The 26,418-nt window shown below is 46.1% G+C and overlaps 1 protein-coding gene across 1 annotated transcript in view; it reads left to right on the top strand.

Moving 5' to 3' along the window:
* Window positions 1-16,842: 16,842 nt before the first annotated feature.
* T265_13390 (hypothetical protein) overlaps window positions 16,843-26,418 on the top strand; it is a gene marked incomplete at both ends in the record, with an annotated part of 34,070 nt that continues 24,494 nt past the window's right edge. Inside the window, 3 exons of the mRNA XM_009168659.1 lie at window positions 16,843-17,054; window positions 18,895-19,306; window positions 19,654-19,865. Of these exons, the coding sequence (XP_009166923.1) occupies window positions 16,845-17,054; window positions 18,895-19,306; window positions 19,654-19,865 (834 nt within the window). The remainder of the gene's footprint in view (window positions 17,055-18,894; window positions 19,307-19,653; window positions 19,866-26,418) is intronic.

Here is a 26,418-nt window from a genome sequence, read left to right on the forward strand (position 1 = left end):
TTACTTACCCTTCTGGGGAGTTGGCGGAGATGTAGAAGACTGTCTGTCAGGCTGAATTCTGGCTTGTCCTTTCGACCTGTAATAGTTCGAAATTGGTATCGTTGTTTGCACACGCGAACTTGTGGTAGAATCCTTTTGGTGTTTAGTTTATGCCGCTGGTTATTTGCACACCCAGATTATTTTTGCCAAAACTATGGGGTTCTCGAAGTTGTGACCTTAGCGGGGAGCTAGTTCAGTCCATTTGCACATTCCGGTGACATGTTGCTGGTAGCATTTTGTTTAAGTGAGCGAAATTTTAGAGGTCACGGACCATCACCGATTCACATTTTTTTACGGGTTTACGCGACATAAAACACGTAATCGAACTTTAGCATATTTTGGTGTTTTTTGATGTTCTTCAAGAATAAAAAGCATCTAAAGAATATCTAATGCAAAACCGCCCCTAGAAGACTGGTTGTTGACGTTTGTTTGCTTTACACTCGTCAGACTGAACAAATGCGGTTATAATCGAAAAATGTATTTCGTTCGGCGAACCTGGTCACAACACAACTTCTATTTAGTGAACCATTGTTAGACAACAGCATTAATTGTGCATTGGGGATGCGAGGGCCACCCCTGTTGATGATCCCCTGCCCAGATATGCATAACTATTTTGTAGATAAGGCGGCGTCATGAAATAGTTGAAGGTATCATTCCTATTATGAATGTGAGGCTCTGTAGGTGACCGCCAATAAGCGGTCATCATGATAACGGTATTCGTTGTTACTCACCTCGAATACTTAGTGTAAATGCTTGGCCCGCCTCTATGTGCGACGCTCGACCCTGCCTATGCCCAACAACATAACCCAGTGTCCAACGACGGTCTTTCGTACCCATAACTATACGTGATGCCGCTTATCTATTCTACCTATAGTAAACATCAGGCCAGTATCCATGCGGGCCGGTGGAAATTAGGCATTATCTATGCTCGATAGCCAAACCTGATGGCTTGTCATACTGATTGCTAAACTCGATGTCGCCNTTACTTACCCTTCTGGGGAGTTGGCGGAGATGTAGAAGACTGTCTGTCAGGCTGAATTCTGGCTTGTCCTTTCGACCTGTAATAGTTCGAAATTGGTATCGTTGTTTGCACACGCGAACTTGTGGTAGAATCCTTTTGGTGTTTAGTTTATGCCGCTGGTTATTTGCACACCCAGATTATTTTTGCCAAAACTATGGGGTTCTCGAAGTTGTGACCTTAGCGGGGAGCTAGTTCAGTCCATTTGCACATTCCGGTGACATGTTGCTGGTAGCATTTTGTTTAAGTGAGCGAAATTTTAGAGGTCACGGACCATCACCGATTCACATTTTTTTACGGGTTTACGCGACATAAAACACGTAATCGAACTTTAGCATATTTTGGTGTTTTTTGATGTTCTTCAAGAATAAAAAGCATCTAAAGAATATCTAATGCAAAACCGCCCCTAGAAGACTGGTTGTTGACGTTTGTTTGCTTTACACTCGTCAGACTGAACAAATGCGGTTATAATCGAAAAATGTATTTCGTTCGGCGAACCTGGTCACAACACAACTTCTATTTAGTGAACCATTGTTAGACAACAGCATTAATTGTGCATTGGGGATGCGAGGGCCACCCCTGTTGATGATCCCCTGCCCAGATATGCATAACTATTTTGTAGATAAGGCGGCGTCATGAAATAGTTGAAGGTATCATTCCTATTATGAATGTGAGGCTCTGTAGGCGATGACCGCCAATAAGCGGTCATCATGATAACGGTATTCGTTGTTACTCACCTCGAATACTTAGTGTAAATGCTAGGCCCGCCTCTATGTGCGACGCTCGACCCTGCCTATGCACAACAACATAACCCAGTGTCCAACGACGGTCTTTCGTACCCATAACTATACGTGATGCCGCTTATCTATTCTACCTATAGTAAACATCAGGCCAGTATCCATGCGGGCCGGTGGAAATTAGGCATTATCTATGCTCGATAGCCAAACCTGATGGCTTGTCATACTGATTGCTAAACTCGATGTCGCCCTTCTGGCTGCTTATCGTAGTTCCGTGTCCATGTGCGGCGTTGATTAACCGGTAACTTAATCCAACCTAATCTGTTGTACTCGTCAAGGTACGCGTTGTCGAATATCTTTGCCATTTATGATAAAAACGGGGCAAGTATTCATTCGAACCGATGAATACGAGGCCTAACCTGTGCACATGTGACTAATCTAATTGCGAATGAAAAACCTCATACTCACAACTGCACGCGCCAGCATTTACCTTGACTACCATCTGAAACTCATAGGCCAGTGCCTACATGTAACGCTAATTGTCAGGCCACAACTACGTGCAGTGTCTTGATAACTGGCAACAATTGCCCGTCATACTCATAAGCGTGCGCTCTCTCGCTTATGTCTGCTATTTATAGTAAACATCAGGCCAGTATCTATTCAGGCCTATAAAAACGAGGCTATAACTTTGCATGACATCTTAATCTAACAGCCGAAGACGACCTGTCATACTGTAGTCAATACTGCGTACCTTAGCTACTTATTGCAATCTCAAGGACTGTGTCTATGTGAAACGCTGAGTATGAGGCTTCAACTTTGACCAGTAGTCCAGTCCAGTCGCTGAACGGAGGGCCGTCGACCTCACAACTAAAATAGATGTCACCTTCCATGGCTACTTATGGTAACTGCCGGGTCCGTTCACATGCTCGGTGCTGACTACAATGCCTCAACCATACATAACAGACTAATCCAGCGACCAACGGCGGTCCTTCATATCCGTACTTCGTCCATCTGTTAACACCCCATGCGTGAAAAATACACAACCATCTTTAACAAATCATGTTTCTCTTTATTGGTTGCAGCGGTACAAACACAATTCACTTCTTGACAGAGTTTTTGACTCGTGCACATTTTGCGCGATATCATTTGAGAGAAATAACCAAACAAATTTGCAGTGGCTAACTCACCAATTGCTCACCAAATCCTTTGACCACAATTCCCGTTCGGTGTTCGCGCTGAACCTGGAGGCTCGCTGTCATAAAGGTAAACCCACTACTTGCTGAATTAGTCCAATAAGTGATAACGAGGGAGTTGTGTGTACATCGACAATTCGATAGCGGGCGTCAGCAACCATATGTATTATTGGACGCGGAGAAGCTGAAGCCGAAGACGGATTTTTACTCGTCAGTCGTAAGACCAAGTGGTGTAGAATTGTGCCTTAAGATCCACGGGCGTCAGGTGTTCTCAAGTATGCACCCACGGATGCAGCCGTAGCGAAGATTTAGTGAGTGGGCAGGTGCTTGGTGTGAAATACGCTTGTTTAGAGCATTAAATCCCAGCTTCACTCGATTTCTGCTGTCTGATATCGATATAATCTAGCTCATTAAGTCCGACAGCTATGTCTTCCTCATCGAAACTCGTAATCATCACATACGCAACTACATTGACAAGCTAGCCCACAAGCAGCACCCTTCTAGGCATCACTCAACTCACCTTTCCTGCCGAAGTATTGAAACTCATTTTCACTTCTGAAATCATGTGGAATATACCCAAATAAATGAGCTAGTGAGATAGCCAAATCTAATGCGATCTAACCGTCCCAGATGATGATGACGATTAAGCTGGAGACTGCAAAGGCACAATTCACAGCACAAATCCTAGTATACAACTGAAAAATCGCTGTGTAACTGTTGGCTTACGGATTTGCCGACACCGACCCACACGAGCTATGGCTTTGAGACAACCGTTGTCAAACACCTGTAAACGCCTTGTTCCCGCTTCTCAAACGGGCCAGGTCTTAGCCACACATACAACGGCCCGTATTGCAGCATGATACGCACGTTACTCGATATTAATGGATATCAAACCTGAGCATTAGGTGCTTCAAATTAGCACACGCAAACCGGGCATCGCAGGCTCGTGCATTGACCTCATCTGTCACACAACAATCAAAACGAATACAACTTTGGATGTATGTAAAACACTGCACCACACTACCTCTCCAACCGTATCAGAAAAATACCCGCGATCTTACATAAGCCCTGTTCTGCCGCCGAAAATTTCCTCGGTCAACCAAAAATGTCCTCCCCCTCACAGAATTGCACATCCAAGCCAAATCATCTCAAAAATGACGTCCGTTGCCGTCCAGAAACCGAAGCATTTCAGTGCAATGACGTAATTGAATCACTATACCCAGTTTGATAGCACACCCGCAGTTATGCCCTTCCTTCTCTTCACACTTCTCTTACCCTATCGCCCATTTGTTCCATTACCTGCAACTACAAACACACGCTTTATTCTGACTAACCTTATTGTCTTGACTGTCAGTACGCCACCCACCTGTTGGGAGTAACCAGCCTCATGACAGCCTACATTTGAGGGAAAAAAGTGCACACAAATGGGGAGAATCACTTTGGTCAGTTTATCCGAAAACAACTGGGTCTTTAATTCCCCTTCGAATATGCTAAGGACGTCTGCATACTGCAGATCGACAAGATTTTTCCCAAAATATATCTGAAAACCGGGTCCAGAAGTTATTTCAGTGTTCGTCTCATTATCTCGTTGATTATAAAATTAGGTGGAAATGGAGAGAGGGCACTCTCGAAGAACACAACTTTGTGTATGTTGAGCTATTGGAGCTCCCCATATATTTCCGTAACATGTCCGCCCTGCTGCGCCTCCTGTCCACGACGATCCAAAAGTCTGTATGTTTGACAGCTCTCACTCCAATTGCACGCCCTCTCCACAACATATACTCTTTCCGCAGGACGAACCCCCGCAACGAAGGAGGGAAAAATTTATCCCGGTCTCAGCTTGTCCTTGTCATGGAATACATCCCGAGGAATCGCCTATAAACTGAAATACCCATTGATTGAAGAGGAAAGATGACGCAAGATTCACCAAATACACGTGATATGACGCCTCAGAGGCAACTGGCCTTGTAAAGCTCCTCGATTTTATTTAGGCTTTAACAGTTATATCCTGAAGTCAGCTCATCGTACGAGCATGAAACACCACCAGATATCTCTAAATTCATGTCTGTGCAAGTTCCAAGCTACTTTCGCTGCACGCGATCTAGTCAATGCACGTCCCCCATACTCACATGCGTCCTCATTAGTTCGCATCGACCGCATACCTGTTAGCTATACGTAAATATCGATTACCATTTTTGAAAACCAACCATTATAGCCTCATTGAAGTAGCTAAGAATTGTGAAAACTTTAGACTTTATTATTTCGGGAAACATTCTAACTCATAGGAAAGTGCTTTCTAGGACATTTTTAGGACATTTTTCCCTATGTTGAATCCCCGATGCAGACACGACTGTCTTATTGCCTAGTTCGAATGGCAGCAATGAACCACTGTTACCCTGGATGGACCCAAGGATATCCTAACTACAATGGCAGCCTTTAACGGCCCAAACAGGATGTTCATGTACGGCTGTCCGCGGACCGAAGTACGGTATCGCGATGACGGTACCATGACTACAATACCCAGTCGGATGGCTTGCCCGTAGTTTACTATATCTCATACTTCACAGACGAGCGTGTTACCCAGAAGACCGTTTCGGTCCGGTCAGTTTGTGCAAGGACTTGAAAGCAGTGGTCATCTAGTTGTGCTGTCTGCTTGCTCTGTCCACAAACCCAGTAGTTTATCCAACAGGACTATTGATGACTCGGTTTGTCGGTGAAGTCAAACCTTGTCTTAGGCTAGATATAACATAGGCTGAGCATCATAAAAAACAAAAAACTTACCAGCTGTGACGAATTCCTTGGCTTTGACGGAACGGTTGCCGCAACCATAGAATTTTCCATGTCCAGGTAGCGAATGGCCGCTCCAATTTAAGGCCGTGTGTACGTCATGGGCGTGATTATTCTCTGAGTCGTCCTGAGGTTATTTCCAAATGTAATAGGTAAGAAAACAAGCGAGGAAACCAGCTTTTCAGCAAAATTCCTGCACGGAGGCAATCCTTCAAGCCCTCGGTATCCATTAAAACATGAACTTCGCGCGCACAGTGGACTTGGAGTTCGTTTAAACAACTTCCAACAAAACCGCAGCAGCGTGGGTAGATCTTAGGCGCCCGAATAAGTACCAGCAAATGCTAAAACTTAATGTTAGAGTTTTCCTTTTTTGAACCACGGTTTCAGAGAAATTTAGGATGTGCCCCTAGGACGCGGTTTAGTCTATCTACAGAGTAAATACGTGTCAGTATACAGAATTTTTCACCCGAACATTGCCTGCGCGTGGAAACCTCTGCAATATTTCACTTTATCTCTGTGCTGCACCCACGTTCAGTCATGAGCTGGGCCATTGTAAGCTGGTATTCTCTACAGAGACACGAGACGTGTGAACAAAATGAAGGCCGTCAACCGTTAGACCTGAATTGCCATGTCATGCCTGTCATGCCCGGTAGCATTTTAAAAGTGCGGGTTAGTAGGACGGCTGAATTAGCGAATTGTTCAACTCACCCGACCTGTTTGCCAGAGCCGGATGCCTCTACCATAGGCGAGCGGTGCATTCCACATCAAACAAGACCAGTGCGAATGTTCCTTTTTAATCGGGACACTATGACTGACATAACTATAAGCACCAAAGCGTCCTGAACGAAAATCCTCCTTGAGCGAGTACCTAGCACCATTCATTCCAAGGCGGTTGGCTGCGAAACTTATCCACCTCTCTGATTTGGCCACCAAGACCGTTGCGGCGTCTCTAATGGACGGGTGCATGAGGGTTGGCAGGCTGAGTATCTCCAGAGCTGGCACGCTAACAATCGCTATTTGGTGGGTTCGTCACAAACCATGAAAATGAATAGGTTCTCCGGAATGGAAACCAAGCTGACAATTCTTCTTTTAGTCACCTTTTCCTCGTTACCTGCCTTAGGAAATTCTTGGAGGATGGTTTTAGAATTCAAAAGGCCTACCAGAAGATCAAATGCATATCTGAGGATCATAATCTGGAGACTCGAAAACTGGGCGAAAATAGCCCTACAGCGGCGGCGTTCAACAAAACTTCGCTGGGCGGCACTTCAGCTGACTACAATCTTATGGCAGACCCGATGATGACTGCAGAAGCTTGTATTTCTGAAATCAAGCCGACGCCAAAAGCCACGGCTCTGGATTCCAGTTTCTACTCAGCCACCGCAGAACTTCCGAATACCAACAAAAGTGACTCTTGTTGAGAGGCAAGACTCGCAAGGACGCAGCGTACGTCGTATGGGGAATCATCATCACTTATTACCTTGGCAGACGACAAAGGCGCAGACGTGAAATCCACATGCAGTTCACAGGTTCTCAGCTGGGTTGAATCGGCGGTGCGGAGATGAGCAGCGGAGTCCAGTGACAGATCAATCACAAACTTTGACTTCCAAGTCGGAGATTGCTGCAAACCCCGGAAAATACGACATTGTTAGCCCCCGGCTCCACTTCGTCAAAAGCTACCTCTCACATTGTGAGCAAATCGTCGCTCGTTATCCTCAGCCGAAGCCACAAACCCAACAACGGTGTTTTGAAGACTCCTACATCCACCGAGCTGACCACGCCAATCAAGAACGATCTGGGATTCCGCATAAAAACATAAGGAAGCGTTTTTGGTGGAATAAGCGACATGATCCTCATCACATCAAAAAGTTGTTGGCTGGATTCAAGGTGCATTCCTCTTCCAAACCGAGCCTCTTGGGTGCGTCACTAATGAGAATGTCAGATGATAATGCTCTCCAACCCATAAGCGATCTGACAGGGCTTCAGAAAATTACCTTACCGGTCACAACGCGCCAGTGAAGCTCGGCAAATCCAGACGGACGTATGTTTACCGCAAATCTCTGAACAACAGCAGATCCAGACTTCCAAAAGTTGGTGTTGAACGAATCACAAGTGGCAACCCCGAGGTTAAAAACTACATCCTTCGAGGACGGACGCCTCGCACAAACCGGAACCTCGAGGGGAGAAAACATTTTCAGCAAAGAGCGAACTTTGTGATACCCAATGCAGGGAGTGGGCAAGTACGCCCCAGAGGCCCCTTCAGAGCCTTGAGCCCAAACCCGGTGTAAAGCTAGTAAATTTGCTAATCTGTCTGGGAGCACATCTCTGAATGCAGCAGAGACTCGCTGAAGTGCCTGCTTTGAACTGCCAGTTATAATCGCACTTACGGATACTTGGGTTGCACAAAATACCTCCTACGCGGAGATCTCAGTGGATAGCCATTCCACCTTCCTGGCGGAATCGAAAAGCGAGAGGACAGACGCAGTTGTTTACACTTACAGGGGACCTGCTCATCCGGATTGTCTTCTCCGACGTCACTCCACACCATTTTGTGATGTACTGCGGATTCAAATTTAGCTGCACAAATTCCCTTCTTCAAGGAGTGGTCTACTGTTGCTCCTCACGCCCACAGAAGGACAACCAGATTCTCACAGAAAACCTCGAGCAATAACAATACTCCACGTCTCTAGCTGATAAGGGCTTTAATGCTAATAAGCATATCGTCTCATCCACGAGATACCGTGAAGTGGATTTTTTGCCGTGCAGACTTCCCGGAAATGCGTGCTTTTTTGTGCAATATAAACTGGGTCCAGATTCGGCGAAAGAATCATAGATCACTATCTTAAAATTATTGAAGCTGGTCTGACGTTCTTCTCTAAGAGACTGACGCGCAGCCGGATAGACCGAAATCTATCTAAAAGGATTCGGCATCTTCTGAAAAATAGTTCCCAACCATTTTTCTAAGAGATGACTCCGGGTGACAAAAACCGAGCGGGAATTTCCTAAAGCACAAACCCGCTCTTAATCGGAAATCCGCCCATGGAACATACAAAAGCAAGCCACTATACTGGACCTTGCTCAGACAAACGAGAATGTGCTGTTTACATATATGAGACCGCCAGAGAAATGAATCAACCGCCTTCTCATTGAAAGAGAGAAACATGACGCACACGAGCAACCCAGGAGCGGTATCTGTATTCTGTACAGTATACCTGTATTCTGCCCTAACGAACAGTGTTGTCTCTGATGCGTTTCCAGTCTGACGCTAACAACCTAGCAGCATTCGTCCGCACTTTTCAACGACAACTGGAAGTGTGGATCCTAAACTCAAACTTCCCGATTTTCGCGATCGCTCTAAATTTCCAGGTTGTCTTAACTGGAGCTCATTTCCCTGCCATCTTTTAAGATAACCCGCGCACATAGGATTAAACAACAATTTTACATACACCGTAAAATCTCTGTAACCGAAAACGGACCTTTAGTTCATCTCACTAATTATTTGCCTCGGTTTCGGGAAGTCGCGGTGGATTCGCACTTTTCACGTTCAAGGAACCCATTTGCCTCTATGACTGTCTGTGGGTTCTGGCATGCCGAAATGCGCTTAGAAATGTGACGCGATCCACCTGGTCGATGGGCATCCCAAGATCAAACGGCAACGTGTTTCATTTGGCCATAGGTTACTAGGAAACAACACACTGCCCTCAGCTTGAATCAACGTACCACAGGCGGGTTGTTCCAAAAGGGCTTAATCAAATGATTTAAATGTGTGTATTTCATCGATATTCACGACGCCTGATAAACGTCTGAACAAGGTTAACTACCTTGTCCTGGATGAGTTTACTTGGCTACAGTGCCCCTACCCCAATAATTACAAAGACTAGGGAAGCTCCACCATGCATTTAGTCTACCATGATGAAACCAAACGATTCCTCATTCACTCAACAGATCAGGTTGAAAATTCTTATTGTAGTAGTGTAAGACCTGATTGGTGAGGATTTCGCCCCATCCGCCGTCCAGAAAGTGCCGCGCTTCATGTATCGGCGCTCCATACTTCGACGGGGCCCTTTTGGTACCGAAATCCTCTTCGGTCGGGCGTTGGTTCATAGGCAGTCGGTCATACAAAATATTGCCTACCTTATGGTTGCGAACAAGATGGCGGGATTTGACGGATTAGTGGTTCCGTCTGTTTTCAAACAACCGGTGTTTCACCCACTGTTTGTCACCAAGAGGTGTATTCAGCTTACTAGCTTCTGTGCTTATTTGAATTTTACTGGGTCTGTGAGTCGCCTGCTGCATTGGTAGTACAGCTTGTCCTAAAGCAAAACGCTAGGGTATACTTTTGTCCGATGAGCTCACACACACCATTTAGTCACCTTCGTGAACTCGTCTGGAGCTCTCTTGAATGCGCGAGGGATGAAACCCCTGCAGCCACCAACGTCTCAGCAAATGCCTCTGAAATCGAACCCACAGGCCGTTGAACCATGGGGCTCTTTGGCCGGGTAGTGTTCTCGCTGCGGAACATTTGCAAATGGAACAAAATTTTTAACTTCAGAATGTTGCATTTTGTTGCTCAAACGAATAACCACTGTAATCTACATCCACAATTTTACAGCCATTCACAGCACTTTCATTGTCCACTGACGAAATCATAACACTGACGGCAAAATCCTGTGTAGTATACGGTGTTTGTCATTTTGATTGATTTATATGTAAGTATTGGTGATGCACAACCTCGCTTACTGGGCTTTGGCTCGTGAGTTTTATTTCTGTTTTCCATCCACAGAAATTGTCGTAAACACCTGCCTTCGGAGAATTACTGTCTCCTGGTGCTTCCACAGCGTGCATATTACATCCTGGTACAATAATTTCCTAACACTGCTGGTACCTATGGATGTCTAGATGCGGCTCAGAAGTTTAAACCGGTGCTCTGAGCTCAATTGTCCGTAGGGGACAAATGTGATCCAGTTGCAAAGCTCGATTTTGGTTGGCGTATGCTATGACCAATAAGAGCGGAGCATCATTTGGCCCGCAGCCTCCTCGCGACCCATCACACCAATCGACGCGTTATTCTTTTGCTTAGATGGTGGCCAGGCACCTGACCAGCACGATCTCTCAGCGCAAACCGTGACTTTGAGCGAAAAATCCATGCACTCAGCTGGGTCACATGACCCTCAGTTATCGTTGGAAATTGATATTAGGGAATTTTATTCCATTTATCACGTACATTGACTATCGTAGTATACACGCTATTGAAAGAACGAGGTTCATGACAATCTCTAAGGATGGACAGCAAAGAAATGTAAACCGGAGCTCAGTAGACAAGGTCATACATCATAAGCACTTGCAAATTAACCAAAATGGGGAACACGTTGAATGGGCTCGGTTATCAGTTTGCTGGGTCACCAGTTTTCTCAGGATAGTTCGTGATGGAAAAGAGTTATTCCTTTCAGCTTCAGTGAGTTCGTGTACATTAACGTTATTGGTCTGATACGGCTGGACAACTGCTGGAAACGCAGTCCTGCTCTTGACGAAGATTGGTTGAAGGATGAATAGAATAAAGAGAAATAAGGCTGGCTTACAGCTTTTAGGGCTTTCCTCAGGTCAACCGAACCAACCAAATAAACCTTATACATCGTCTACACCAAATTACCTTATTATTGGTTGTCCAGGTGACTGCTGGTTGTCCGCCGAGCTTTGCAGTCGACTTGCATGTTCGCCAAGGTTGGCCGTCGACTTGCATGTTCGACAGTCGACTTACGGCGAACACCACAGTCACCTAACTAACCGATAATCTCATCCGAGCTACCAATATTCCGGCACGTCAGCAACAGATATTGCCGTTTCCAGAAAAGTTAAACCAGCAAGTAATGGTTACGGTGGTGCACAGATTTATCAGCCAACGGCGAATCAAGAGCCTGGAAAATGACATTGCCAGTGGATTCGAAATGCAACGTATTGACGAAGGCTTCCACTGCAGGTGACAGCCATGTCCTATTTCAAGTTATTTGGTCAATCGGACAAAATAGGGACAAACGCACAAAATCGTTCTACAGCGATCAATTTGCAAAAAGGTAAAACAGCACTTCGTCCACAAAAGTGCCGTATTGAGCGATCGGTTGAACACTTTAAGGAGCCGTCCAGCTATCCTCCTTCGACATGTTGTATAGAAGAGCTCAACGAACCTCAAAGGGATATCTATACCAGTCTGGTGCCAAATGCGAAATTACAGCGCCGCCTCATTCATCCTGCGCGATAGCGTGCTCGGCTCTGCGCTTTTAAAAGAAGCTGGTGAAGACCTGGAGAGTAATCAGACTAAGACCGGAGATTTGGAGTTAAAACAATGCTACTGGAACGCGCGCAAGAGGAAGACTTATGGCACCAGTCTGGTAGGCGTGGTATCCAAGGTGTTCTCTAATATTGTTTTTCACAGTTTGGTCGACTGTCGGGGGAGAGGGGCGTCCAGGAAAATTATGCTGGGTCTCGTCTCGATCGTAAATGCGTTTACCTTACATTCAGCTTGAGACGGGCTCTCGAGCGACGCTAATTTCACACTTCCAGAGATGGTCGTTTTTCTCGATCTCGAGGCTGCTTTTGACTCCGCAGATCCGGTACTGCTTGAGGAAACACGGTGCAGCTGGATTTTCCCATTTTGAGGGCGATATATGCGGACTTCTCCGGGCATTTAAGGGATCTGGCTGATTTTTGCGCGTCCATTTGTGTAATACGAGATTATGGACCTTTGTCAGGTCTTGTTCAACTATTATTGGCGTGCTACTTGGAGCTTCGATTGCCCACAAAACAGGGGGGTCGAGATACTCCCGGGTGTTCGCTCGCAGACACTGAGTACTCAGACGATTTTATCAATTTTGGTCTTGGTCCTTCAAGGATGCAGGTCACGTAATAGCGTAACTAATTCTTCCATATGGTTCGGCATTCACTTCACGCCTACAAAGTGCAAAACGCTGGTACAAAAGTGGACGCGATCAGACTCAGACGTCATGCTTGCATACCAGTCAATCGACGTGGTAGATAAATTGCTCTACCAGGGTGGCTGATGAAAATGAGGTCAAAGCAGCTCTTGTCATGTTGGCATCTACGGCATCGAAGTGACGTTGGCATGTCTGTCAAGGGGAGAGCGAGCATACAATACTGGTGTGGTTCACACTGCTTTGTGGATCGGAAACATGGCTCCTCCGCCGGGGGAATGTAGGAAAACTTTCGACGGTTACCATTGGCGCCTCCAAAACATCGATCGGCAACATCGGGTTAGCAGTGCTGAGGTACGCCAGATGGTTTTAAAGAGAAGAAACTCGCATACCAAGCGAGTTTCTCTCGCTTTGAAGGCTATGCTAGTCAGAACAAAGCGCTGGATTCATTCGAGCACAAACAGTGATGATTGGGAAATAGGACACTGGGAACCGAATAAAGGCATGTAGTACAACTGGTGAACCAAACACGGTTAAGCATTGGTTATGTCAAAGTGAAGGGACAGAACACCTGGTACACTGAGACATAGAGTTTAAGCTTCAAGGAAGCTAGTGGGCCACTTTATTGGGGGACCCAGTGGCTCTAGAGTTCAACTCCTTCAAGTAAGGAGGAGCCGAGATTGCGCGAGTTTACTGACCGGAATGTCCGTGGTTCGAACCTGACCTCTTCATTTTGACTTCCTCTGTCTAGGCTTGGGCAATCTGGCAGTATCCCAGCCTTCCTTCTTCCTTTGGATGGCGTGGCAGCTAGACACCGAAAGGGCGTTACGGCTGAACGATCTTATATTTTTCTTTGACTAAGTTGAAATAAATTATCATCAACTCATTGGAAAATGTTTGGGACCGGTTGGGAAGTCATCGCTTCAGATGGGTTTGGTAAACAATTGGTGGATTTATTGCTGGGAAAAGTTTCACTTTTGACACAAAAGCTTCGTCAGGCCAAGTGAGTAAATAAGTAGGTTGATTGGGTTTCAAGGCAGTCAGGGGATCAATCCGTGAGATTCCTTATGGCTAGTGTCTTGATCAGTGCTGGGTGTTCAGTCTGATGATTCTGTTTGTTGATTATTGGGGATGGCTACGATTTACGATAGATTAGGTAGGGGGGATTGGTCTTTATGATGAACCCGGATTTTCCGTCCCTGCTTTTCCAGCCTAGGACACCTTAATGGAAAATTCCTCTCGGGGTCGTTTACAGATTTCGTTCACCTGTGTTTGTCCAAGGGTGCTGGGACACTTGGTTTGGGGATGGGGGTGGAGTGGTTAATTGGATCTAACTCTACATGGATTTTGTACTCTTAGACCCAGGCCATTCCGCTGATAATCGCCTCTTGTCATCTCGGCTGATCTAAGACCACACGTTTACAAGTTCTACCCCCTCTATTCTATTCACACTCGGATGCTTGGCGATTTCCACCGCCTTGGCCACCAGTCGCTGTCTCAGGATGTCCACATTTTCTAAATCTATCCTATGCCCAGTGTCTAGAGCATGCCCTGCTATTGGCTGAATCTTGACTGACGCCTGGTATTCATTTGCGTTTCTCGGTGGTCTGCTAATGGAACGTTTATGCCCACCGATTCTGAAATCTCACGGATTAGTTACCTGACTGCCTGAAAACCCAATCAACCTACTTATTTACTCACTTGGCCTGACGAAGCTTTTGTGTCAAAAGCGAAACGCTACCCACCAATAAATCTACCAAACCCCTATGAAATGATATCATCAACCCAGCTTACAATAATGGTAATCGGTCTGTCATTTTGTTGGAAAATAATGAAATCTTGTGGCCACTGCCCTCGTGGGACACGGGAACTGCTTATCCAATTGCTACCAGCACTCAATATGGCTTTGGACATCATCTTTCTTGTTTAGCTTATTAGCAGTTCGAAGGGTTGTGATGAGAACAGCATATGACTGCCAGTCGATTGTTATTGTTTACATATACTCCTCCGGATGTCTCGCACTTTGACGTGCACAAGCCACTATTTGATAGGAGTGTGACTGCGGTGGCACTCTTACTGGGTCAGTTTTACGTTTATCTGTCATTTCCCTGTTCCTTCAGACAACGCTTAATTCATGTAGTACATCCATGTTCACTAGATCACGCGACTCCTTCGTTCCGCAAACACAAATCGCGTGACGAAACCCTATCACGCTTGGGGCGAGATGGCCCAAGTGGTTAGAGCGCGAATTTACTGACCGGAAGGTCCGTGGTTCGAACCCGACCTCCGCCCATCTACTTCCCCTGTCTAGGCCTGGGCAACCTGGTAGTATCCCAGCCCTCGTGCATCCTTCGGGTGGCATGGCAGCTAGGCACCGGAATGGTGCTACAGTTGAACGCTTTCTTCTTACCACGCTTGTAACCCAGACCGACAACAAGGCATTTCTCGTCTTGTACGCGTCGGAATGATTCTGTATTATACACACTTCAAACCTTCCTATACACAGGAAGACATGACAGTCATCATACGTGTACTCTCGCGTGCAGAGGGCAGGGAGTAAGCCAAACTTTACAAGTCCATGGACAATTACGGAGCACATGTAGCATCTCTGCTGTGGAGAGGACACGTTTCCCCGTCTGGACTTTCACCAAGGAACTCACGAACAACAAATTCCTCTTTTGACTTGCTCCACCTTTCGCATTGCATTTATTTTATACATGGTGCAACTCGCCACTGTAAGTCGCTCTTAACCATAGTTATATTATGGCCATCAAGTGTACACCAATATGCATTTTGGTCACATACGGAAGTTCTCAAGACTGCGAACTCACCACTGCTGCCTTTGTTAGTGATTTCTTGTCCTTTTTCACGTTTCCCCGGCTAACCTACCGTGAAGTGTCACTTTTCCATGGTGGCTGGGCTTCACTTCACTGCTGCAATAATCCTGCGATCTAAAATGCTTGAAAAATAGTCAACCATACCACGAAGGCTAACGGTGGCAACCAGACAAAGAACAGCGAATCCCTGTGTGACGAGTAATCGCATTAGGAGGCGCTCTAAAGGTAAAACCGTACGGTTCTGTGAGATGGGAGTGTAAAGGCAGTAAGGCTTTTCTTTCAGGTGACCAGTATCTCCTTATTCATGCATGCAGTGATGGTACCTTCCTCCCAGGAAAGATGGGTTAAACAAATTTGTGCCCTGAAAATCGCGCACTGCGATCACCCAAGGGTTGACCTGGACCACCGGCGCATTACTTAATACGGTCGAATTACTTTTATAGCTGCCCAAAAGACATGTTGTACGCATCAGGAGTCAAACGAGCTCTCGGGTCAGACCAGTCCCCCTGCAGCCAGTACTGTTGATTCACTGGCTGCGGGAAGGGTTCCTCGGGAAGATCCCAACGAGCGCTGTCTCACGATTCAGACCTTGAGTTAGAGGGCACGGTCTCCCAACAAGACCACACACCCCCTGAACGCCTCCCTGTCGATGTACGTTGGGTCTCCAAAATACGCGCACAAGATGCCATCGCGGCCATGCACGTCAAGCTGCTTAGGACGAACTCACGTGTTCCCCTTGTCACTTCGTGTATCTGGTGCATAAGGACCATTGGTCGTGTCAGTCAAATGACCCAGCAAGGTTTGCTTGTGTGGTGGAAATGGGTGCGAGAGGGGTATCGGTAGACAAAGAATTGTGCGGCGAATGATATTCCCCAGTTGCCAAGGCCAAGGAAGGGGGCTCGGTTTAGGCATCTTGCCTTGAGCATCCGACCCACTCTGGCCCACAAGGCAGTGGGCAGTCGGACCCCTCCGGGAGTCCACGACTCATTACTCTAACCTGTTTGGCTGCAGATGGTTGACCTGACCCTAAGGCACAGGGGATAAAGCATTAGTGTCTCATGCCTGATGCGGCTGCGCTGAGCAGGTTCCTTTGGAGCAGCACCGGATCCATTAATTTTGAAAGCATTTCGACCGTATTGAATAATGCGCCGGTGGTCATGGTCAACCGTTGGGTGATCGGGTGTACAGACCGAACTTTTCTAACCCTTTCTTCCTCGGGGAGGGGAAAGCAGTATCACTGCTTTCATGCATATGGGCATGCTGTTCGCCTTGGAAACACCTTGTTGTCTTAACACCCTTATCACATAGGACAGTACGACTTCATCACCGGACCGCCTCCTAACATACTTAATCGTAGTACGAGGTCTCGTTACTCTTGGTCGGAATACTTTCTTTTGGCCTTCCTGGCATGGTTGGACCTTGTGGAACGAAGTTCCGGTCAGCGCAACCCGCGAGATTATTGCAGCACCCAGGCCGGACCCCCACGTCAAGGAAGCAGCTTACCATCAAATATAGCTGACGTGAGTTGTCTAACACTCATGTAGAAAGTTTTTAAGGCTAACAAATACATTATGTTTCAGCCCGCGAAGCTTCAGAGGCCGCCCCCTTGCGGTGTTCCATCGAAGACTTGGCAGTCGAGCTCAAATTAACCTTTTCACACCATCATACCTTATTGGAATCGTTTACCGCACTCCCTAATTGGTGTTCGCACATTGTGTTTGAAAGAGATCGATCTAAGCCTGGCCCACCCCCCTGTGTGATCCGGATTAGTGAACTCTCAAGCATGCACGTATTCTTCGGAACCAAGCGTCTCACTCCCGTGTGATTTCGTCTCGCTAAATCGATCAAGTCATCCAATAAGATTGAGGGGACGTATCAAATCTGGTGATATGATATAATCCATGTGGCATTCAGTTGATCTCGCTGACCGATGTCTGATGGTGCACTTTTTGACGGCGTTGGATGATGACTCATTGTTCATGGTCAGCTATTGAGCAGTAATAGTACACCATGCATACCGTATCCCACCCCGACGGCAGCATCGTTGCTTCTGCGAATATGAGTTATGACCGTTGGGAACCCCATTGGCCTTGTGCCTTTCGTTTCATGGTGGCGACGCCCACAAACACGGGCATATCTCACATATCGTTTAGAAAAATCGCCTTTGGTACCATAACTGCCTTTGCTAGCAATTCTTCTCTTTTTCTTCCTATCCCTTGTAGCTTTTTATCTGTTGTCGGGTCTCAGCCTACGTTGCCGCGTTCTTCCTCGGCTCTGAGTACACTCCGATATGTTGGTAAGTTTCGAGTTGTGGTATTTTGGCCGTCCTTTCATGATTTAAACTCCTAATTACGATTTGTCATGAACAGTTAGAGGACAGAATTTCACTCCCCGATGTGTACCTGAACACACCGTTTCTTACAACGCAGTTTTTTTGCTTACAAACAACTAGCTCTTATATGTGAAACTGAATAGCAATGAAAAACGCCTATCAGTCGCTTCAAAAAGTCGGAATTTACGAGTGGATGTTCATTCCATGATATGTTATGGTTACGGACCACCAAGTGGTGTCCACAAACGCCGCGATGCCATTTTCGCAGTTGGTTTGTGCACAAAAAGAACAACCAAATAGGTTACGCCTAAAGTTGTATGGATCGCAGGTGATATAAAACACTGCATTACTGGGTGGTATGTAGTGACGTTTTCTGAGCAAGTCAGGTCCCGCTGTCAAGTGAACGTCTTTGATGACTGGTCGGAACCATGTTAAATTTGGCTTTCTGTCGTATAAAGATTCGCTTTTTTATGCTACCCGAATTTTGTTTCGCTGAGGCTGCGATACTCTTGCGCTTAAGAACACGTTCGATAGTGAAGGCTATATTTCCTTTCCTTTCTCCAACTTGACGCGAAAGCTAGCATCCACAATCCATGTGTAGAGGAACAGCTATAAAGTAGCGCCCTTGTTTTGAGGGTGGGCGGGGGTTATTGGATCTGTTCGCTGCTTCTTCTGTCCTTATCCCCCCTCATTCTAAACGTGCAAAATATTGCGAGCACAGGTCTATCTGACAAACCGTAACAATGTTAAGCGCCATCTCACCCATGGAAAGCATGATTACTGTTGTGTGTATCGCAGGAACTTTTGTGAGAGGATGAATAGAACTGATCTATACTGTCTTCCGAATCAGTGCAATGGGTAGCTTGTGAAAACTTGACATGCTCTTATGTGAATCTGGTCATGTTTACCATCTGCTTTAACAGAACGCCTATATTCGTATTTGTGTTCTGTAGTTAATTTACCGTTGCCAGTCCCATGTTTGGAATTGCTGCTTATCGATAAATGGATCGTCATAACTCATGTTTCAGAACTTTCTTGGGCTCGGACAGAATGTGGACATTCGAATCGAGTTGGACGACGAAGAACACAGGAAGCAGGAAGAATGCAAGACCGAGGATGGGCACGTGTATCCGCTCTCTGTCTACTACGATGGTGAGACAGTTGCAGGTAGGGTACTGATCGGGATGAAACGTGGGAGCAAACTGGAGCATCAAGGAATTCGCATCGATTTCCTTGGTGTTATCGAGTTCTTCACTGATCGTGGCAATCGGGACGAGTTCATTACTCTTAGCCAGGACTTGGCTCGTCCTGGCATACTATCTCAGCCAGTTTCCTACCCTTTTGAATTCCTTACTGTCAACAAGCCTTATGAAAGCTATTGTGGAACACATGTTAGACTAAGGTATGTTACGGTTGCAGCTTCTGTTCACTATTCATTAGGTATTTTCTTCGCGTGACCGTGCAACGTCGATTGACCGATTTGACAAAAGACCGTGAAATATTGGTTCACTCACTGACCAAACCTATGGAACCAGACGAAAGTATTCAGATGGAAGTAGGCATAGAAGACAGCCTACATATTGAATTTGAATACAATAAATCAAAGTAGATCCAATTCGAATGACAGACACACCTTGCCGCTAGGTATCATCTCAGAGACGTGATTGTCGGAAAAATCTACTTTCTACTTGTACGAGTCAAAATTAAAAATATGGAAATACAGATCTTGAAGCGTGAAACCCTTGGATCCGGTATAAATGTCCTCCTACTCTAATTATCTACTCTAGGTCCGAATATGTTCACCGATTCTGAAACCATTGCCAAGTATGAAATTATGGACGGTGCTCCCGTTCGTGGAGAATCTATTCCTATTAGGCTCTTCTTGCAGAGTTATTCATTGAGTCCCACAATGCGTGATGTGAATCGGAAATTCTCCGTCCGGTACTTCCTCAATCTGGTCCTCCTGGATGAAGAGGAACGCCGCTACTACAAGCAACAGGTTTGTGGGCAGCGTTTTTTCTTCAAATTTTCCTCGATAACCTTTGGTTACCGTATTACATAACCAACAAGGTCTTTCTCACGAACTTTATGCACGATCAGGTGTATTTACGGGTACGAACCCATAGGATTGGGAGTTGGTAAGCTGCTCAATGGCTCACTGAATCAAATGGCGTAAGTCGCAGTCAAAGAAAATCGCGGGAAGCGGATAGCTTGTAGGCCTGTGAGAGTTCGCTCGTGGTAGCCATCTTATTTGAGCGGGCAGTTATAGGCTATGCTCGATAACATTATCTGAACTCACATACAACCAAACAAGTGTACCCTCATGTCATGTCGGTCGTCGCACGGTGACATCAGCTAGGTCACCTTAATAACTACATTTGACAGGGCGCATAAGCGGAAACATGTCACTGCTGATGCCTTTCATCTTTCTGTTGATTTCCTTCAATCTATTTGATGTTTACTTCCGTAGAGCGCCGTTGTGGGTAGGTCAGCCAGATAGGCTTCGGTTTTTGAATCAATAAAACGTTGCTGAACAAGTATCTCTTGCGCGCACTCTTGATACTTTGTGAATAGAGACCTGTCACATTTCTGAGATCCGATTACAGAATCCTAGTATATTCATTGAGCTCGCGACACCTTCACTCTCTAGGCACTGTCGACCGCGAACTTCGAATGATGGTTCGGTTGGTTGTGCCGGTGTTGGAATAGCTCTCAGTTCTTGAGCTGAAGTTTTATTGCATGGTCAACTACGTGTAAGCAGTAGCCTCTGTGCTGTGAATCTGTCCAGTCCCAGTGCTAACCGCCCTTATGAACCGGTTAGTTGTACCACGGATTCTCAGAAATTTGAGAAATAACCACCCTCCTATCAACCGGGAAAAGTCAGATATAGTTCTGGTTGCAGGAGGTTTCAATACGCCACCAAATAGCATGCAAATGATGGAAGAAGTGACAGGCGTTGCGTTGACATACGTAAGGTATCAACAAGAGAAGCATCCTGGGGATCATCATCATCATCATCATCATTGTCAGCTGTAATAACCGCGTACTCGTCGTACAGTGGGGATACTACTTTCGAATTCCGTAGGATGTACTAAGTTGCCACTCCCGGTTTCCTCCTTGTGGTACCTCAAGTGGGCGTGGATCCCGAGTTCCCATCAGCCTTGTCTCGTACTTGAACACCAAGCAGTATGTAAATAAAGTGGGTTTTGACGGGAAGCTCAACAACATCTCTGGTGTATGCTCATTTGTTGTTGATTCCATCTACCGGTGGTGCAGTGCGTATGAACTTTGAACTGTAACACGTTTGGGAGTCAGCCGCCGCAAGAGTAGGGTGCACTGGATTAATGCAATCTAGGCGTGTATCATCATACCTTTTTCCTCATTTCTTTCGCTCCCCTCCCCTGATGTTCTGTCTTATCTCCCAGCCCTCCCAAAGATATACGACCATGAGTTCACCCATCTCTTCCTTTATTTTGACCTAAGTTGCGAGCCTTTAACCTGTTTGTGGGATGTACCATAGTGTAAGTGATCTGACAAATAACACTTATTCATACAGGAAGCCCGTGCAAGGAAATACAGGATGAGTGTGGGGCTTGAAATCGAACTGATGCCACTACGTAGTCCAGTAAATGTCCCTCGTGTCGCGCCGCAGGTGCCTCAGGTTTTCAGTACTCAGAAACAAATGAGCATATTCAAGGTAGAGGCTGATATCCCGTCCCATTTCGTGTATAATAAGGGGTAGTGCTGCCGATCTGCCGCGCATTACTGGTACACACTGAAGCCATTGGGAACATGCCACGTGAGAAATTATGTGCCAGTTAAGTGTTTTGGGTGAGCACGACCGCATGACAAGCAGTAATGTCTAACTGGCAATTCATCGTTCTTATCTCGGGTCTTATAGTGCACACTGGTTGAACTGCTATTCTTGCTTCACAACAACAACGTTCATTTGCATGTCTCCAATGCTCTTTCGAGTTTAATTTGTTTAGGACATGCTAAGCCGAACTTACTGTCGATCGGTTTAAAACGAATTTCTGAAAAAGCAACTATCTCGTCTTCACATGAAACGGACCATGTTCTTTTTTGTGACGGAGTATGCTATCTTCCATTTTTATTAGTCTCTGACACGTAGTCGCACGGGTATGACAACGGCTCTTTGAGCGTCTACAACTGCCAAGTACTCGCATGACTTCACGTGTGTTTATGCACTTCAGTTACCCACACATCTCTGATCTAACCACCTGTTACATGACCTGTGAGTCTTTGTACTCACGCATTCTTTCATCATATAGTACACCACTGTAGTAACTGATGAGTTGCGGACAGAATTTCCTACCTGCTAACTGTAGGTCCCACTTTAATCACCGCCGCAGTTTTCGTACCCGTTGATTGTAGAGGCTTTGTTGCGGGTCCCTTCTTGGAAGGGCATCATTTCACGGTTATCACTTTATGCAATCTCAACTCTTAGGCCTCGCTTGCCCAGCTAGCCCACCCCATAGTAAATGAGAAATTTTAATTTAATAAAATGTTGGTAGCTCAGGTATCGTAGATGGTGGTCGTTGGCTTGTTCGCTGAGCTGGGCAATTTGATTGCAAACGTTTCATCACCAATCGAGGTGACATCATCAGTGCGTTATTGTGGTGCGTAGTAGTGCGTAGCGGTGGGTTGGTGGTTGTGCGTTGGGTAGTGTTGTGCGTGTGTTAATATACGTGCTGCTAGCAGGGGATGACCTTTGGTCGCGATTAGTTGTTCGGTCGGGTGATTCCATTGGTTGCTCCGTTGTCCTGTATCCCCATTCGCCGATGCCCACGTGACCTTTGAGCTTGACATCCCCTCCGTCGTAATCTGGTCGAAGCTAGATTGACCTTTGTCCCTTCCAGTCCTGCGTTGTGACCTTTATTGATTTGCCTCCAAGGAGTTCCTTGTTTCGTTGTTTGTGAATCCAATATTCGGTCTTCCTTGAGTTTTCCGGTTGAGTTGTTGGTCTTTTGCACGTAGGGGTGCGTAAATTGGGTCCAGTTCGATGCACCGGTTGATCGAATTTGCCGTCGAGTACCATGCTTCCAGAAATTCTCTTCCGTGCCTCGTGCGTCCGTATACCAAAATTTCTGCGTTTTCCAAGTTGAATTTGTGGCCTTCTTGGTCCTCGTGTATGGATATCAAGGACAGGGGGTCATGCCTCCTGACGGCCGCGTTGTGTTCCTTTATTCGCGTGCATAGTCTCCTCCCAGTTTGTCCGACGTAGAATTTGATGACTTGTTAGACCATTGTCTCCGATATTCGACATATCCTATCATCCCCCTTGTTCTTAGTGAACGCGACTGTAGCACCTTACATTTGACATGGGGTTTATGACTGAGAAACGATTCCATATTGATGTAATGCTTGCAACCTGCGTAAAAGAGATGAAGAAGTTGTAACACGGGGCCGGGCCTAAAGATCTGCTGCTGCCTTCTTTGGAAGTCAATCTAACAGTCGAACGGGAAGCCTCTGTAGAATCCGCGTTCAGCCCTGCTGAATCTCTTCCCAAGACATTCACAATAGAAGTGGATTTCCACTACGACCCTCTTCCACGGTTGATTATCAACGCGAATTTGTATTTTATACCATCTCCATAGGTTTAATGAGCAAGCAGTTGATTAACTGAACTGAAGAAGTCTGCCTTCCGTTGCTCAATCTCACGTAGTTGTATGGGCTTGGTTGCGTCGATTATTCTGTTTTTCCTCATACGGATACGTAATTCAACGCCTTGCAGCATTGGCGGTTGTTTACTCGGCACCACAAAACCTTTTTAGGCCACGTGATTTCGTGATTGTTGGGCTAATCGCTGCTCACTTTTTGTATCTCCCGATCCTATACCCAAAGGATGAATATCTAATCGCTTCTGCTGAACTAGCCTGGTTTTGTTCACCGTTATCTAACACGAACATTTATCGATTTATATATCCTACCCACTCCGGACAGGTACTTGTATTTCGCAAGTTTTGACCAAGCGCACACCTCATCTCCACTTCATCATGTGTAAATGACTCCCACGAACCCGAAGATGCATCATAAACACACTTGTTCTCCGACCGTTTTTTCTACTCTCGGTAAATCTTGTAATTTGTTTAGTGATAGCTTAGGGAACAGTACCGACCTGCCTTATGTTCAGAGTTGCCATTCCGCAATCTCTGCTAGCCCAGTTATTTCTTTAGCTGAAAGCTATGCATACGCTGTTTTGTTCGAAGTTCCTGCCTGTACAATTTATGCTCATCTGGTCAGATCATTTCCGGTTCCCATTATCGGCATTGTTATCCTAAATCATTAACTACAGAGTTAATGAAATACTGTCTCGGCGGTGTGATAATGGGTGACTGCTTGGAAAAATTGTATGATGTGGCATTAAGCTGAAACGTAAGAAAAACCTTTCTGTATGTTCCAGCCATTAATCTAACACAGGGTTAACATTTTACGATCTCGATCACATATGATAAGGAAGCGAATAATTAGATAGGTATCTAGTGCGCAGAGCAAGCAAATGCCGAATAAACGTTCAGTTTCTTACGCTATCGACCTCACGAGAATCGATTGCACAGGAATTGACGGTCTTCTTCATTATATCATTTACTACATTTAGGGGCTTCACAAGACAGGCACAAACAACTTGCGAGGGCAACCCTTCCGTAGTCCGCAACACCTGGTCATCCTCAGGTTTCCTGTTGCCAGCTGGACCCCTAGTGAGGGCAACCTTCCGTAGTCCGCAACACCTGGTCATCCTCAGGTTTCCTGTTGCCAGCTGGACCCCTAGTAAGCCAGTCTAGATATTACTTCATCTCCTAAACGCTCTACTACTCCCCCGATGACGATCCTCGGCCTGAAACGGCTACCATCCACTGAAGCTAAGTACCCCCTTCAAACTCCATGGCGTTTCAACCGTATTTGCACCTGACACTAGGGCAAGCAGGTCATCGGCAGATTGTAGTTGATTTTGTCAAATGTCTTACGAAGATCTAGATTGCAAAACCCAATCACTCTGTTCAGAACAGATTGTAGGTACGAGTGTTCGTGCAAAAATGTGCGCTGCTCAACTGCGGTTGAATGGTGGCGGAGTATGTCATTGGGTTTTCTTCGATCATTATCGGAGGTATCTTCGGCACTCCAGTTAAACTCGGATCTGAAGCAATTTCAAGGTTTTCCCACTGAAGCTACCCCCTTCAAACTCCATGGCGTTTCAACCGTATTTGCACCTGACACTAGGGCAAGCAGGTCATCGGCAGATTGTAGTTGATTTTGTCAAATGTCTTACGAAGATCTAGATTGCAAAACCCAATCACTCTGTTCAGAACAGATTGTAGGTACGAGTGTTCGTGCAAAAATGTGCGCTGCTCAACTGCGGTTGAATGGTGGCGGAGTATGTCATTGGGTTTTCTTCGATCATTATCGGAGGTATCTTCGGCACTCCAGTTAAACTCGGATCTGAAGCAATTTCAAGGTTTTCACTCTTTAGTGCTGAATTCAAAGCCATGGCTTTCCAGTCCTGTGACAGTGTCTTGTCAAGGGATCTGTTAAATAACGCCTCCAAGGTAGCTGCAACCAAATATGATAGCGGATGGTAGATAAACTGGTGAGCGCCGTCGGGGGTACAGCTTTGATTTCGGTCAGACGTAGCCTCGATCAGGGTGTTCTGGCACACCGTCCATAAGTGCCTTTCCAAAGTTCCAAAACAGCGCTGCAGTCATTCCACAATCCAATTTCGTCCTGCAACTTAGCAGCCTAGTGTGACCTTACATGTCGTTTGACATGTGGCTCTATGGTGGGACGGTTAGGGATTTCCACCAGTTTAGGAGGACCTTATCTATGTTTATCGCTTATTGCGCTCGACTTTCCGGACACAGCTCCCCCTCGCTGGGAAAATTCGCCTGTTATTTAGGCAGAGTTTTATCTGTCATCATTTTTGGCTCATGTTTGGAGCAGGGATGTGTTCCAATGGATCTTTTGTACACAGTCTCGACATCGTCCCATCCAGGCACGCAAGAGCTCAGCCATAGCCTGGTTGTCGATAGGGAAGCCTGGTGAACCAGAGGAGTCCAGAAATAAAGAGCGCTAGTGCGCCTCACCTGATACACCAGGTAGGATCAAAAATTAGCCATTCGTAAGTTTATCAGCAATGAGATTGGAACCTTATTATTTAACGAGAGCCAACGTCTTGAACACTGGGCTGAATATTCTAACGAGAGCCCTTGAACACTGGGCTGAATATTCTGGATAACAGTTTAGTTGGTCTTCTGTCTTGTACTCGGGCCTTTCAGTAGACGAGCTGAGCTCGAGCCGTTGTTTGAGTCTACACCCTCCTTCAGTTCTCGACTTACCAATATACCCTTCTGCCTAAAGCGACATTGGGCCGCTAAGCCGGGTGAACTCACACCAGCAATGTTCAGCCCGACCTAAAGCTGCCACCTTGACGTGGTGGTCGGGCTTCAGTGCTGCAATGATCCCGCGGGCTACACTGGCTGGAACTTCGTTCCACAAGGTGCAACCATGCCAGAAAGGCCAAAGGGGAGCAGCCAGAC

The sequence above is a fragment of the Opisthorchis viverrini genome (assembly GCF_000715545.1).
Source record: "Opisthorchis viverrini unplaced genomic scaffold opera_v5_62, whole genome shotgun sequence".
NCBI lineage: Eukaryota > Metazoa > Platyhelminthes > Trematoda > Opisthorchiida > Opisthorchiidae > Opisthorchis > Opisthorchis viverrini.